At 47.1% G+C, this 15,239-nt stretch overlaps 1 protein-coding gene across 1 annotated transcript in view; it reads right to left on the reverse strand.

The window, feature by feature from the left end:
* The window catches only part of LOC149365963 (uncharacterized), a 103,020-nt gene that overhangs the window by 22,246 nt on the left and 65,535 nt on the right, over positions 1–15,239 (reverse strand). The window contains exon 8 of the mRNA XM_089549101.1: positions 7,399–7,480. Within this exon, the coding sequence (XP_089405227.1) occupies positions 7,399–7,480 (82 nt within the window). The remainder of the gene's footprint in view (positions 1–7,398; positions 7,481–15,239) is intronic.

Consider the following 15,239-nt stretch of genomic DNA (forward strand, 5'->3'; position numbering starts at 1 on the left):
GTGGGCAGGTTGGGATTTTACGAGAGTGAAATAACAAGAATAAGAATGGAGTGGAGCGCATATGGCAGGTTCTCTCAGATCATGAATGACGGTTTACCAGTGTCTCTCAAGAGAAAAGTATGTGACAGCTTTAACTTTAACTTCCCGGCACTCACCTATGGAGCAGAAAAAGCAGTGAACTAACGAACAGCGGTCAACTTAAGGACAACGCAGCGAGCTATGGAAAGGAAAGTGATAGGTGTAACGTTGAGAGGTCGGAAGACGGCAGAGTGGGTGAGGGAGAAAACGTGGGTTAATGACATCCTAGTTAAAATCAAGAGGAATAAATGGGCTTGGGCAGGGCACGTAATGCGAAGGTAAGATAACCTCTGGTCCTTAAGGGTAACGGAGTGGATTCCAAGAGAAGGCAAACGTAGCAGGGGACGGCAGAAAGTTAGGTGGGCGAATGAGATTAAGAAGTTTGCGGGGATACAGTGGCCGCAACTGGCATGGGACGGAGTTAACTGCAGAGTACAATGCGGAAAGGTATGGGATGTTCGCTTCCTTCAAGAGGACAGGATCCCTTCACAGTATAGTTCAGGGCATTGTCTACTCGAGTGGAAACCAGACATGCAGAAGGGAGGCTTCACGCCTTCTTTTAACATTCCTGCAGGACACTGATCTTGGCTCTAAATGGTGACAGCAGGGACGGTCTATGGTCTACTGTGATTTAATGTGTGCGTAGATGGTGTCTTCTGGAGTGGTCTATGTTATTCTGTGAGTGAGTGTGTGCATCGATGGTGGCTCTGCAATGGACTATGTTCTACTGTGACTGAATGTGTGTATAGATGGTGACTTCTGGAGTGGATAATGTTGTGCTGTAAGTGAATGTGCGCATAGATGGTGACCGCAGGAGTGGAATATGTTCTATTATAAGTGACTGTGCGCATAGCGGGGCAGATCTGACCGGTTTTAGGACATTATTAACATATAAGTGACGCTACGATGGAGCAATTGCCGGCAGAATAAGCAAGGCTAATCCCACCTGTAGCATACAACTCAACTCAACTCAACTCAACTTAATTGCAGAGATGAGGGAGAGGCCATGGTCTGCAGTGGGCGTAATCAGACTGATGTTGATGACAGGGTATAGAGAATACTCGCACAATTTTATCTCTAAACGTTGAAGTTTGGACGAAATGCGGTTCTCTTCCCATACGTGCTCCCAAAACCAGACATCTACAAGCGCAAACGCAGATAGTGCAGTCTTTGGCGCGCCTGCCAGAAATATAGTCAGACTGCGGGCTTTCTTAGATCGTTCCTGCACCCATTCATTTACCGACTTGTTGCGGTGGGCGGTAGGGCTTAAAGCGCCGGCGAAAAGGACAGGTCTCAAACTACAGACCGCGGTCCCTTCCAAAGAAGCCATGGCTTATCTCACCATGTTATGGCCTCTGTAATCCGCGTACGTGGTAACCAGGCTATCCGATCCAACTCCCTGCTTCTACCAAAGCGCCTACGGGTGCCATTGGTAGCAAAACGTCCTCTTACCCCGTTGAGCACGGCCCTAAAGGTAATTCCATTGCTAAATAGCGTTGAGACGCCCGCATCTCAAGAGTGGCTCTGCCTCTCTTTACTGCGACAAATTCGCGTTCAGGCTTAGTGCAATAAACGACGCAAGTGGTTTAACGGGGGTGCAGGAAACCACCTCCCAGCTTCACCCTGTGGTCAGCAGCTTATCTGTCTAGACACATTAGCACCGAACATTGGCTGGATCTGTGCTTCACTTCACCGAACCATCAGTGAGAATGGCCCCAGAATGGCTTCTAACCAGCGCTTTGGCTTTTAGTGCCGCTAAAGAAAGGGGCGGTGACCGCTCTTATATTAGCATAAGCACCTCCCATTGGCTATGGCCACTGGATAATGGGCGCAGCGGTAAGCATTACCGAGTTCGTAACGTGAGAACCACATAGCAATTCACTTCTTCGGCACAGCGACCTTCAGGCGTCTGAGGTGATACAAGCGCGCCTCAAATTTTCGCACGTGGACCACCAGGACTTCATGGAAGACTGCTCCTCGAAGAAACACGCTTATGGTGTATACCAAATCCCGAGAAGATAGCTTATACGTTTGGCGATGCCGGCTGTATCTTCATCACGAGTTTAGATGGAACAGCTCAATACTGTATGGCAGAGCTGTTGAGTCCATATTTTTTCTACATTACATCATCAGCAACTAATGAAACGAGAACAAGAGAACTGAAGTACCAACAAAACACACACACACACACACACACACACACACACACACACACACACACACACACACACACACACACACACACACACACACACACACACACACACACACACACACACACGCACGCACGCACGCACGCACGCACACGCACACACACACACACACACGTATCAGCTCCTGGAGAGTAAACGCATGCAAGCTTGTTTAACACTTCTAAAGGGATCCAGTCTTCGTGCCTTGAAATTGCTCTCCGCTATTATTGTGCTACCTCCGTCTAAGAGTTTGTTATTTCGGTTTGGTTGGTTTTATGAGGTTTAACGTCCCAAAGCGGCTCAGGCTATGAGGGACGCCGTAGCGAACGGCTCCGGAAATTTCGACCACCTGAGGTTCTTTAACGTGCACTGACATCGCACAGTACACGGGCCTGTGTTCATGGTTAAGTTCTCTCGATCGCGTTTCATTTGTTGTTGACAGTACCAGCTAACTGGACATATACTTAACCGGGTCGTTTGAGAGGTCTCTAAAGAGTATAAGGTCCCCTTGCCTGAGAGATGTATAATCAATAGCGGTGGTTTGAACAAAGCTATGCCTGTCTCATTGCGTTAGCTATGACAAAAGCCTTGAGGCACCGATTACATTTTCGCTTCCATTTGCGATCGTTTGCGTCAATTTGGAATTTCCGAGCATCGTAAACAGTGCTAGGTAAACTAGCGGTAACCATTTGACCTCCGCTCGCAACAAAAAGGGGGGAAACAAAATGAGGAAGCATGGCTAGTTATAACTATCTTGATCATCAGAACTTAACACAGGTGATGGTTGTGTTCAAACGCTGCACATAACTGTGTGACAAGCGCTCTAGTGCCATTACCCTAAACCATTCAAACAATAAATACTTACGTGCATAATGACAGACGTGAGTAATAATTTTGCAGCATTCGGCAATAGTAATAAGCAAGAGCGAACAACTCAAGCCGCATTTACCCAAACGAAGTAGAATTATAAATAACGAACTCGTTTCTGCGCCCTATGCTCGATAAATTTCAGCTAATAACAGCTGAAGGTTACAAAAGAGCGGTTCTGGTTCCTAATAATAGACTGGCGATACGCTTTCGTGCGGTGTTGAATTTGTGGGTTGAGGTACTGCATCTTGTGCTGCGAGACTAACGTCGCTTACTTATGCTGTATTGATTTGAAGTTTGGCACTGACGTTCGTAAAATCTTACGTGTAATTATGGATATCTATATGCTTCTTACTACTCATGACTGCACTGACTGCCAGTATCCTAATTTCAATAGTGTTTTCGGATGTATTCTAACGAGGCAGCGTACAGGTAGCTTCAATATGAAAGGGAACATATCATTAGCATTCAGTTCCTGGTTACTCCATAATTATAAGCAACAAGCACATTTTTTTTCTGTTCTTTAACTAATTTTCATCTTGGCGTATAAAATCCAAACGTCATTTGGAACATCAGTAGTTATATAACCAAAAATTTCCTCTTTTTGTACAAACTGTTTGTTCCCTTTCACATAGGACGGACCTGTATATTATTAGAAAAGCTCGTTTCTTCACTACTGTGTTTCGATGCAGAAATTAGGTTTTGCAATGAATAACTGCAGTGAATGAACATTTAGAGAGCTTGTAATTTCTCATTGAAGAACCAAACAAGTAGTTGATTTCCATTACTCGCTACAGAAAGAAGTTAAGTGGGCTTCTGGAGAACGACTTGACTACCAAAAATAAAAACAAAAAGCGAAAGTTTTGTTTGAGGGAGTCGATGAAGATTGCTTTCTTCCACCGAGCATTGTTTCGGCTCATACTGTTACGCTACCAAACTTTTATCAACGTTTAACTGAAAGAACGCTGAACTGCAGTCCTTAAAATTTCAAAACGACACCGTCCTCAACAAAAGGCGAGCAAAGCATACCGACCGCTTCAGTGGGATGTGAATTATACTACTCTGTTGCAGCGTCTACTGAGTCAAGCCGACAAAACATAAAGAAAAGTAAAAAATAAGTAAAACCTGAAACGGAGAAAGTCGAAAGCGTGCAGAGGTGATGGAACCGCTCGAAGCCTCAAATCATTTCAGACAGGCGCTACCGGAACCCGGAGACAGAGTCGAAACAAAGGCGGGGGGGGGGGGGGGGGGGGGGTGATCGTGAAGACAAACCCTCGCCGCCGGGGGGCGTCTCAGACAAACCTCTGGGTGCGACGACCTCCTGCTTTCTCGAAGCACACGGAGAAAGAAGAGTACAGAAGAGCGAGAAAGGCGCGCGCGCCAAACGAACAAAACACCTCACACCAACGTCCCCTCGCAACATCTGACGAGGTAGACGACGCGAGGAACTGTCTCAAAAGGCCAGTGTACTTTTCGGCCAAGAGGAGAAGAAGACTCGGCGGAGTGGCCCGGATCGGCGAAATGTCGGATAGAACGGCCGCTCCTCCTCTGGCCTGCCAGCCTGCCTGCCACGCAACAGCTCGGATCTGGAGCTAGCATGTGATGCGGCTTCCAACGCTGCCACGGCAGTAACATAGTTGGCGTCCCCCTCGCCTTAATGACGGCAAAAGAGTAGCCTCGTCCGGAGATAATACCGGGGCACCAGCGGCAAAGACAGAGACGCGCCGAGCGCCCTCTCTCGTCGGGACCAGCGATTAAGCTATCCCGGAATGCGGCAGAGTCGAGGGGAAGGTTTCTTTAAAGAAACAAAAAGTAAAAAAAAAGAAGTAATACGGAAAGCGGAAAGCGCGCGCGTGTTGCTCAGGTATAATCGGCCAAGAACCCAGCGCAAAGGAGGAAGCGAGAGACCACTCAAGTCTCGTTTGTTTTCTCTGTATTTCAATTTTTTTTTTGTTTTCAGTGCTGGCGTCCACGCCTGCTGTCTTTTTAGCGCTGTCCGCACGTCGGATGGCGGTTAACGAACTGCAGCCCGCGTAGACAGCTGCTTCTTTTTTTGGGTGAATAATTTTAGTCCGACGCTTGAGGGTTTTGTTTACGTTGTTGTCAACGGATGATGTACTGCAGGTTCGGTGCACGGTGCAGTGATCTAGCTTGTCTCACGCGTTAGCTATTGGGAGGTTTTGTTATGTTTATGCGGGTGTCACTGTTGTGCTTACGATGCAAGAAACTTCGATCTTTCTTCTTTCACCCATACACCTAAGCGCGTGCAGTATTATAACTATCATCGCTGATAGGTATATACACACATAAGGAGATCAATGCTAATTACATCGTGGCCGCTCAGCTGTGTTTGTAACTACAGGAGAAAAAAGGAAGACTGGAAAGGCGAAATAGCAAAAGAGTGCCTGAAATGACGGCATGAAATGGAGGACGTAGATATGGTTCTCCGCGGCCTGACTGCGAATCAGTTCATCTCTGTTGTGTTCTCACCTCAGAAACGATGTCAAGCTCAGATTCAATTCCCATACAATTATTACGAACAGCACCGACATTTCATTGCGCATGAATAAGATTGTTTGAATCCCAGTGGGCACAGAAACTACCTTGGACATCCTACGGACGTTTTTAGGACGTTTGCAGGACATCCAAGGAAGTTTTAGTGCTCACTGGTACCATTCATTTAACCTGTCGGTAGGCATTCAATGTAATAGCGAAGTGAGCGAACTATCCTGTTCAAGGCGTTGCCAATTACAGAGTTCAGTACGGGCACTAACATTCATTGTGGTTGGATGAGCAGGCTTACTGATATGGGCATATTGGTATCCCAGAAGGGTAAAGAGAACGAAATATGGGAGAAAGCGTTTTGTACATGTCTTCTGCGCACGGAGACTGTGCAGAACTGGACGGGACAGGACTTGCATTGCTTTCGGTACATTACCTTTTATGTGTGTGTAGGCTGCGGCTTGATTCAATAACGAGAGAGGGAGCGGCCTGCTCAGATCTAAACAAGGACGCAAACAACTCCTCAACACACATCTAAAAGCACGACCGAGCGTGCCGTGGTCGTGTCTGTTCGTGTCCTGTCGTTCACAGGACGGGCGACAAGTCTTGTTCGCTGTCCCATCCTCGCGTCGATTTTGCTTTGAGTGTCACAGTCCTGTCAGCAACACGGTACCTCCTATGCTAAGCTTGACTGTGTCGTGATGTCATGTTCTGTCGTCGTCGCGCCGACAAGTTCGCGCCAAGAATGTCACGTCGTCTACAGTCGTGCAGGGAAAGGGAGTTGCGGTCGTGCATAAAGTGGCCATCGCGACTCCTGCTAGTTTACAACGCATGCGTTGTTTCAGCTTGCTGTGACTACAGGTGCCAAGAAGAAAAGGTTGTTCCTTACACTCCTTGCTATTTTGCATCCGAGTCTCGATGCCACGAGAAGCAGGTCAGCTGTCCGCGATGCGGTTCCAGCTGCCCGCGAGGTGTTCGTTACACTGCTTGCTGACTCGCCTTCGGTTTTTGATGCCTCAAGAAGCAGGTCAGCTCTCTGGGAGCTGCTGCTTGAAAGACCATAAATAGTTCTATATCCTAGTCAAGGGACACATCGTCCTACGAAGGCAGAATTATATTCTGTGCGGGAATAAGGTGACCACAGCTGTCACAGGACCGGGTTAACTGGAGAGATATGGGAGAGGCCTTCGTCCTGCAGTGGATGTAGTCAAAATGATGATGATGACGACTACATTCTGTGCTCTTGCCTCTAATCCACTGATGCTGGCGATGTCACTTCGTTTAATCGTGTTGCGGCTTAGAATCGAGCTGTAAAGGTGACAAGCTAGGAAAGTTGGTTCTCCTCAAAAGACATAACGCCATTTATTTTTGTCGCCACGCAGTCATTTGTTATTGCTTTGTCAGTGTTCGTTTGCGCTAGCGCTCTGTCTCTTGAGTAGAACAGAACACTCAGTAAACTCTAAAGAAACATGCCAGAATGCTTATGGTTCGAATCAATCTTGCCAGATTAAGCTTCACACGAGAAAGTACTTATTAAGATGAATGCTTCCGCTCAGTGGCGCATATGCGCACACGGTTTTTAGGGTTATGGCCATGTTCATCTACATGTTTATTTTTTTGCTCGAGAACCATTTGGTTTCACACTGCTCTCAGGTTGTAGGAAACTTCCGCCGTGATTGGCTATGCCAGGCATACAGGCGACAAATGCTGGTAACACTGAGGAAAAACAACAAGAGAGAAAGAGATTCCCCAGACTTACCCGTGGCTGTCCACTAACAGTATCTCGCTGCTGTCGACGCCATCCATGGCTACCAGCTCGCGCACGAAGATTTCGTACGGACCTTGAAGAAAGGAAGTGAAAGAAAATTAGATATGCAAGAAGAGGGATACATTTCTGTACGTATGCTTAGCAAAGTACGTCACTCGGCTCTCTCGTGCGCACACGCGATAAATTTAGATGCTAACAGACCACACGGTCAGTAGGCAAAGGCGCTTGTGACGTCACCTTGCATGTGCCTGTCCGGTCTGAGTCACATAAGTGCTGGGATGGGCGGTAATAAATCTCTTCGTGTTTAGTTTGCTAGTTGCCGCAAGGAGCTTGATATTGTCACGTTGTTGTGACGGCAGTCCAGCGGTGAAGAATACAGCAACAAGGCTTGCTAACGAAGCTCTATATTTGGGCTGACTTGCGCCCGCAAAAGAACTGAATCACTCGGCGGCGGCGTAAGCAACAAACGTGGTCGTCAGTCGTCGAACTACGAATGCCCGCTGTTCGCGGCATCGTTCAATTTAAAGCCGGCAAGGAAACTTCGAGATAACAGGTCGAGATCATCTAGAGTAATCTGGAAACACGTAGATGCAGCTCTCCATGACTGTGATCAATCGAGATTAGTCCGGTCGCTTCTCGCGTCACGAACACAAATGATAACACCCCTTTCCTGCGGCCTTGCGCGAACGAACGGACACAACAATGATACGTGGCGAAATAAAATATGAATGATGGGAAAAACGACAAGCCAGAGCAGAGGGCGAATGTAACTAATAAAGCGAACAAAAATATGGCGTAGTCTCCCACGTGGCCTGACAACTACCTTAGTCAGAGTTGAGGAAAGCCTCGTACCACGGGGACTCCTGATCTATGGGCTCCATCCGCGAGCCACCGTTTATGCGAGTACATCACACTATCGAGAACAGTCACTCTCGGGAGAGTGGCGAGGGATAGAAGACTTCTCCTCTCTGCCTGATTAGTGGATGACCCGGTGCTGGCCTCCGGCTCACGAGGCTGCAACCCTTCACACGCTTTGCTGCGCCACCCATCGCTTTATAAGCTGAGCGGGCAACCCTTCACACAAACGGACACGATCAACCTGGGCTATATACTACGCCCACGGCGGTGAGAGCCGTACTCTGCCGCCTCCCATCCAACGACTACAGTATCAGTTCGCCATTGTCTGGTGCTCTGGCAGGGTGTAATACGCAGATATATTTTTGCGCCGAATTTCGTATGAGCGACTTTGTTCGCCCTTCTATGCTACAACCGAATATTACCACCCTGCACTCTAAAAAAAAGGTAGTTGAGGTTACTACATTTTGGGGTAGCAACAACTGTCACATATATGACTACCTAGGTAGTAACTGTACGTAGTAACTGCAAGGTAGTAACATTTACTACCTCTGGAGAGAAAACATTGAACATGGATGCATCTTGTAGTAAACCAGAAGGAAAAATGAGCATAAGTTAGGCACAATAGCTTGGGGTTGGTGAAAAAGTGCAATTAAGAAATCAAACTGAATAATGGAACACTTACGTGCTGCGTATAAATTGTATTGAAAACAAAAAACAGCACTGGCAATTTTGTTAGATTTCCTGCCATTTAGGAAACCCTTTTCATTATAAAAAACATGGGACATTGAGTAGCAATGTCACCGGGAATGTTAGTATACATACATGTGCATATTCCAATCATCCATTTCCAGATCAAGGTAGTAATGGATACTACCAGGGTTATAATGAGGTAGTACAAGTATAGTAACTGCCGAAAAACGTAGTAACAGCAGACGTTACTACCTTGTTACTACTTAATTTTCTTTCGAGGTAGTAACAAGGTCGCAGCAACATAGTACATAGGTAGTAAGGGTTAAAAAAAGGTTGTAACAGCAGCCATTACTACGTTTTCACTACCTTTTTTTCTAAGAGTGTGTATATGATCACAACTGCGCGATAGAGGAGAAATCTTATTTGGTTCGAAGGGTGTTGCTTTGGTCGGAAGTGGAACCATTTGCCCAGGACCACAGCAGAAGCGGCAACCACTTAGACCCGCTAAGCCAAGTTTCACTGGCTTTCGTTCTCACTGCATCCTTCTAACTTTGAGAGTTTTACTTTTGATGTCACGGCTCACACCTAAGTAAGCGATGTCATAAGCAGGTTGCTCCATCGAAGGCAGGGCCGACTAATCGTCTGGAAACAGAATTATTTCGGGAAGGAGTCAATATAAAATTGTTGCGTAACGCCTTATGATAGAGCCGGCTGCGGTGCATGGGAGCAAATATGTCAGGAACTGTTGGTTATTAATTCATCATCATCCCAGCTGCTAGCAAACACACCGCTAAGTAATTGGTTTGGTTTGGTTAGTTTAACGTCCTAAAGCGACTCCGGCTATGAGAGACGCCATAGTGATGGCCTGCTGCTCAGCACGACGTCAGGGGATCTAATCCTGGTCTGGCTGCCGCGTTTCGCTGAAAGCAAAATGCAGGAGATGCCCGAGGCCCGTGTGTTGTGTTGTGCGAAAACAGTGCACGTTAAAGAACCCCATGTGGCTAAAACTAACCCAAAACCCCCAACTAAGGCGTTTTTACAACCCACACAGCTTCGGTAAACTAAGTCCGATACAGCGCACTGTTTGGTTTCGTTTGGTTTATGGGGTTTAACGTCCCAAAGCGACTCAGGCTATGAGGGACGACGCAGTGGAGGGCTCCGGAAATTTCGACCACCTGGGGTTCTTTAACGTGCACTGACATCGCACAGTACACGGGCCTCTGGAATTTCTCCTCCAAAGAAATTAACAGTGATGTTACGCGTTGAGTGATTGAGTAATTACACGAGGCAAAACCATTACGTTTAATAAAGAGGCAGAAAGTTGTTTATTGCGTCGAATATCTCGATGTGTTTTTGGGTGCATGTGCTAGCATCCGGGCACACGTTTGCATGCGTGTGTGCACGTGTGCGTTCAAGTGTATGTCTGGACATGTAGTGTGCATCTGTGCGTATGCATGTGATTGTGTGCATGTGTGTGCGTGCATATGTGTATGTGCATCTGTGTGTGTATCTGTGTGTGTGTGTGTGTATCTGTGAGTGTGTGTGGACGTATGTGTGCATTTGTGTGTGTACATCTCTGTGTGCGTCTGCGAACGTATGTGGGCATTTGTGTGTGCATCTATGTGTGTGCATGTGTATGTGCTTGCGTGTATGTAACTGAGCGTGTGCATGTGTCTGTGGATGCATGTGTGCATGTGTGTGTGTAATAAGTCTGCATGTGTGTGTGCACATACATATGTGTGCGCGTGTGCGTGTGTGTGTATGTGCATGCGTATGTGCTTGCGTGTGTGTAACTGAGAGTGTGCATGTACCTGTGGATGTATGCGTGCATGTGTATGTGTATAAGTGTGCATTTGTGTGCGCAGACATGTGTGCGTGCGTGTGTGTGTGCGTGTGTGTGTGTGCGTACATATGTGTGCGTGCACGTGGGATATACGTCCGTGTGCGCCGCAGAGAGAGAGAGAGAGAAGAAGAAGAAAGGCTGACCGAAGCGTGGTGTAAACCCATAACAAGACAAGGCAACGCTCCTGAGGCTTTGATTGTCACTTGCCGGCGATAAGCGAAAGTGAAAGAGCTCACGCGCGGAGGATTCACATCACTTCACGCTCAGCACGCTCTCACACCACCGAGGCCGCACACGAACACACGAGCAAACATTTCGCGACTCCAGCGCGCAGTGTATAAGGCCCGCGCCTATACCCAACACCGCGCTGCGGTTCGCATTAGCTCAAATGAGCATCAAGGGAGCACCGCTCCATTATGTCCCTCGCAGAGCCCGGATTAATGACGCATCTATCACCCGCTTTTTCTCTTGTAATAGCCACCTGGCAAATGAGATCATACGTTGCGCTTCCTATAGCGCGCACAACACGGTGGGCGGAGAAGAAAATAAACAAAACGCCGACGCGGAGATAAATCTTCGCGTGACCGGTTTTCGAACGTACCCCTAGCCCACAGACGGCGCCGCAGATCTCCGTTTTCCTGTTTATTTAATGCACCAGGCGGCAGGGAATTCTGATACAATCTACGGCGTACAGGTTAGCTATGTGTTTGTTTGTTTCGTTTTTGTTTTTTTTCTTGGGAGAAGCGGTTTGATAGCTGGCGCTATTTCTAAGCTCGGATACGGTGGGGATCCCGCTGGGAGCGATTTAAGTACACGGTTGTGTATTAATGAACTTATGGCGGAGCTCAAAGCGTGTGGCCCGAACCGCGCATCGAGGCATCACCCTAACGGATTACGGTCTGCCTCGGCTTGACTCCATGGCTTAGTAGCCGCCTCGGAAACCCTGGTATTAAGAGCGTATCCAGCAAGCCAGAAACGCGTGTGATTGCAGCTTTGGAACATGGGCTTCGTTTGGTCGCCTGTGATTGTACACCGGCTCTGGTGCGCCAAAAGTAACTGCTGGCACATAAGAAATTCGAAATGGCTGCTTCGTGACGTCGCTATTGTAACCTACAAATTCAAGGATGTTTTATATTTGGTGTATTTTTTGCATTTATTTACAATATTTTATGATTAATGACCGGCGGTTCGCGTACGCTATAACATACATCATGCGAATTCGAAGAAAGCGTGCCTGCTGTATGGCAGCCTGAAATTAAGCACCCCGCTCTGCACGACTGTTGAAATGTTAGAGAGAAAAATGCAGATGAAACTGACAACGGACACAAATCATTACAATAAAGTTGTCACCACGAACGTTTCACGGAGTGATTGATAACATGGCTAATGGAACCTAGTGGCCAAATGTGCTCTTTGAACTGCTGCTGACAGTATTCGGCACGAGTTCTTGCAGATGCGTACTAACATATTGATCTATATACATATATACACACTGTCGATTGTTATATTGGGCTGATGCAGTCTCACAAAAAAAAAATGAATTCAGCAAAAAAAGGAAAGCCTTCAGGCAGATTTTATACTCATGCCAGCATTTTATCGCGAAAGTAATATTCCAGACGTGCCAACACCGAGCAAGAATGTTGTCTTGTCTTGTGTGAATCATCGGAGTAATTCGGGTAATCTCGGGTTTGGTCGAAGGAGCGTCGCGCAAGCTGCAGCCAATAGGAGGAAGCTCGGGAAAGTTCGGAAAAGCGTCGCGCCAGGTGCAGCCAATGGGAGGAGGGCGTCGCGTCAGCTGCCGCCGAGTGGAGAGAGGGTGCGAAGATGAAGAGCGTGAAATGTGGGTGCGTGCATACGTAGACACCAGAAAGAAGTATTGAAGAATGAACACATTCTTCCGCACGTCTACTCGGTTACACTACGCTAAAACCCTACCAATTTTCTTATTATTTAAGTTGCACTATGGCAAAAGAAAAACTGGAAAACGGGTAATCTATGTTTGCATCGATTGCAGCGCATTTTTTGTACAGTTCACAACCTGACGCTGTATACTCAGTATATTCACCACGGGGTTCAAAGCCAGATACGTGAGTCTGGGAATTGTTCCAAATTTCACGCCACGCCCTTCTTCGTCATCAGCAATGACGTATCCATTATTTTGTGGCGCATGCGCCTACGTCACAGAACACCGACACTAATGCGCAGGTCCTACGCTCTCACGTTTACTACTACTACAACAGAATCCACCAGGTTCAATCTGTTTTCTTGGTTCTCGTTGCAATAACCAACTCCTCTATTTCATTCTTACACTACTGAATAAGCAAACAAAACAAAAAATAACCGCCGGTGCTGCAGGTGCTTCACGTCCTGGCAGAGTTCAACAGCGTTGACGACTGGGCGAGTTGGTATTCGTTCATCTCCGGAAACTGCAGCGGACTCTAGACAAAACTCAGTGCTCATTAGGCAGGACTCCTATTTGAAGGCCGCGTGATTGAGTCCCGATGATGGTGGCAGCATTTCGGTGGTGGCGAAATTCAAAAACCGGCAGTGGGCCGTGCGAAATCAATCCGGAGCAATCCACTATGGCATGCCCTATAGCACATGGGCAGCTTAACGACGTTAGAACCTAACGCCACTACACACCTCGACTAAACAATAAAGCACACAGAAAAGTGCTATCCTGCATATTTACCGCTTCTGTTTTGAGGAATGCAACAATGGAGACCTTGCTTGATACCTCGCCCATTTGCTTGCGAATAACATGGAAACATTTGTGCTGCAAACAAACGACACTGCACATCGCCAGAACTGTCCCATACTAGCTTGCCGCCGGGACACCGGGCATAGGACGGTATTGAACAAGGCTGCGCTTATACGTGTATTAAACGCATTTACGTGAACGCGCCCTGCAATTTGCTTCCGATTGCGCTCGATTACTCCGCATTAAACGAAAGGGGGGAAAATAAAACAAACGAAACTACCAGGGGCATCGGCCATCCTAATGATGATCAATGTACGCTGTCCATTGTACAGAACCAGCCTATGGTCGCCGCCCACGAGGTTAGGGTCGTCGTTATGCGTTTACTCAGCGTGCCGAAAATAAACACACAAAGGCTCCAGCTCCCATCCCGGTGCTCAACCGTCGTGAGACGGTTACAGCAACATGAGCGATCAGTGGCGTATAGCACGTTTGCGTGCATGCCGGGGTGATCAGGGAAGGTTGAGGTGTTCACGGGCTATCATTCTTGCCCACATGTTGAATCGCTGGTGCTGTTGCTTGTAAACTAATATGCTTCCTTATTGTTTTCTACGCTCCATCGGGTGATCGACTGGGCGGCGCTATTGAAGTAATAGCATTTCTCGTTTTCGTTCTGGAGAGGGCGCTGCGCATCCATCTCAGGCATCGCTTGATCTGATCTTGATGACACCGGAAAATTTTTCTCTTTTTTTCTCAGCGCCTGAAAAGCGAGCGAACCGCTCAAGCTTGCACTGCGTCCGACATAACTGATCCGAAGCTTAAGCGTTATCAAAAACCCATTAGCACAGGTTTTGTAGGTTTTGTAACGACGCTAAAGATAGCACTCTGATGAACTTTTATAATGGTGCCCGTTCTACACGCTCAGTGGGGATGTGCCATGCACCTGACGGAAGCAGCAAGGGTAGAAGAAACTAACTTTGAGTTCACATGGAACCCACTACATTCTTGTAGCAAGGGCGATCGTCAGCTTTTGCTCCCTTCTGCTGTTGCTATTCTGTGTACCTGACTTGGCAGCAAAAGCTTTAACAAAGTTCCAAAATGACGAGGACTGAACGACGGTGGCTAACTTTGCCTTAATTTTATTTACAGGGCGCTCCGGAGAAAACATTTCGAAAGGAAGGATTTCAGAATTTTCAATACACCTGTATTACGTGTTGCATGACAGGAAACTGATATTTATTTTGGGAATCCTCGCAGTACACTTCGAGAATAGAGAGGCTTTGATGAGTTTGCGCGCAAGCCTGGTTATCTTTTTAAACGAGATCGCATCTGCACAGCCTTTTGTCGCACGTTCATATCAGCCAAGAGAAATGTAGTTGCAAGCGAAGGAAGAATTTCAAATTCTGATAGTTTTTTTTTCATACATGCACTTTATTAAGCTCGTTAAATGTACTACCTGCTGAAGAAGACGCACTGCCCCGCGCAACGCTTAATGTTATGAAGCTGGAAGCTGCTTGCTAAATCATCTGCATATTTTATTACTGAAAATGACAAACTCAACTTTCTTTATTTGTCACTTCTTTTTCACACCATTTATTCTACTCACGCTAAGCGTAGCCAATAAGGCATATGCCTGGTTGACCTCCCCGCCTTTGATTCTCTACATCTCTATCCATCTAGGCCTAAGAGCCTTCCCACCGAATAAGCCTGCGTTCACTTACTCATTATATCTATCTATCCGCC

Source organism: Amblyomma mixtum, chromosome 1 (assembly GCF_055824585.1).
Source record: "Amblyomma mixtum isolate Tamu chromosome 1, ASM5582458v1, whole genome shotgun sequence".
Lineage (NCBI taxonomy): Eukaryota > Metazoa > Arthropoda > Arachnida > Ixodida > Ixodidae > Amblyomma > Amblyomma mixtum.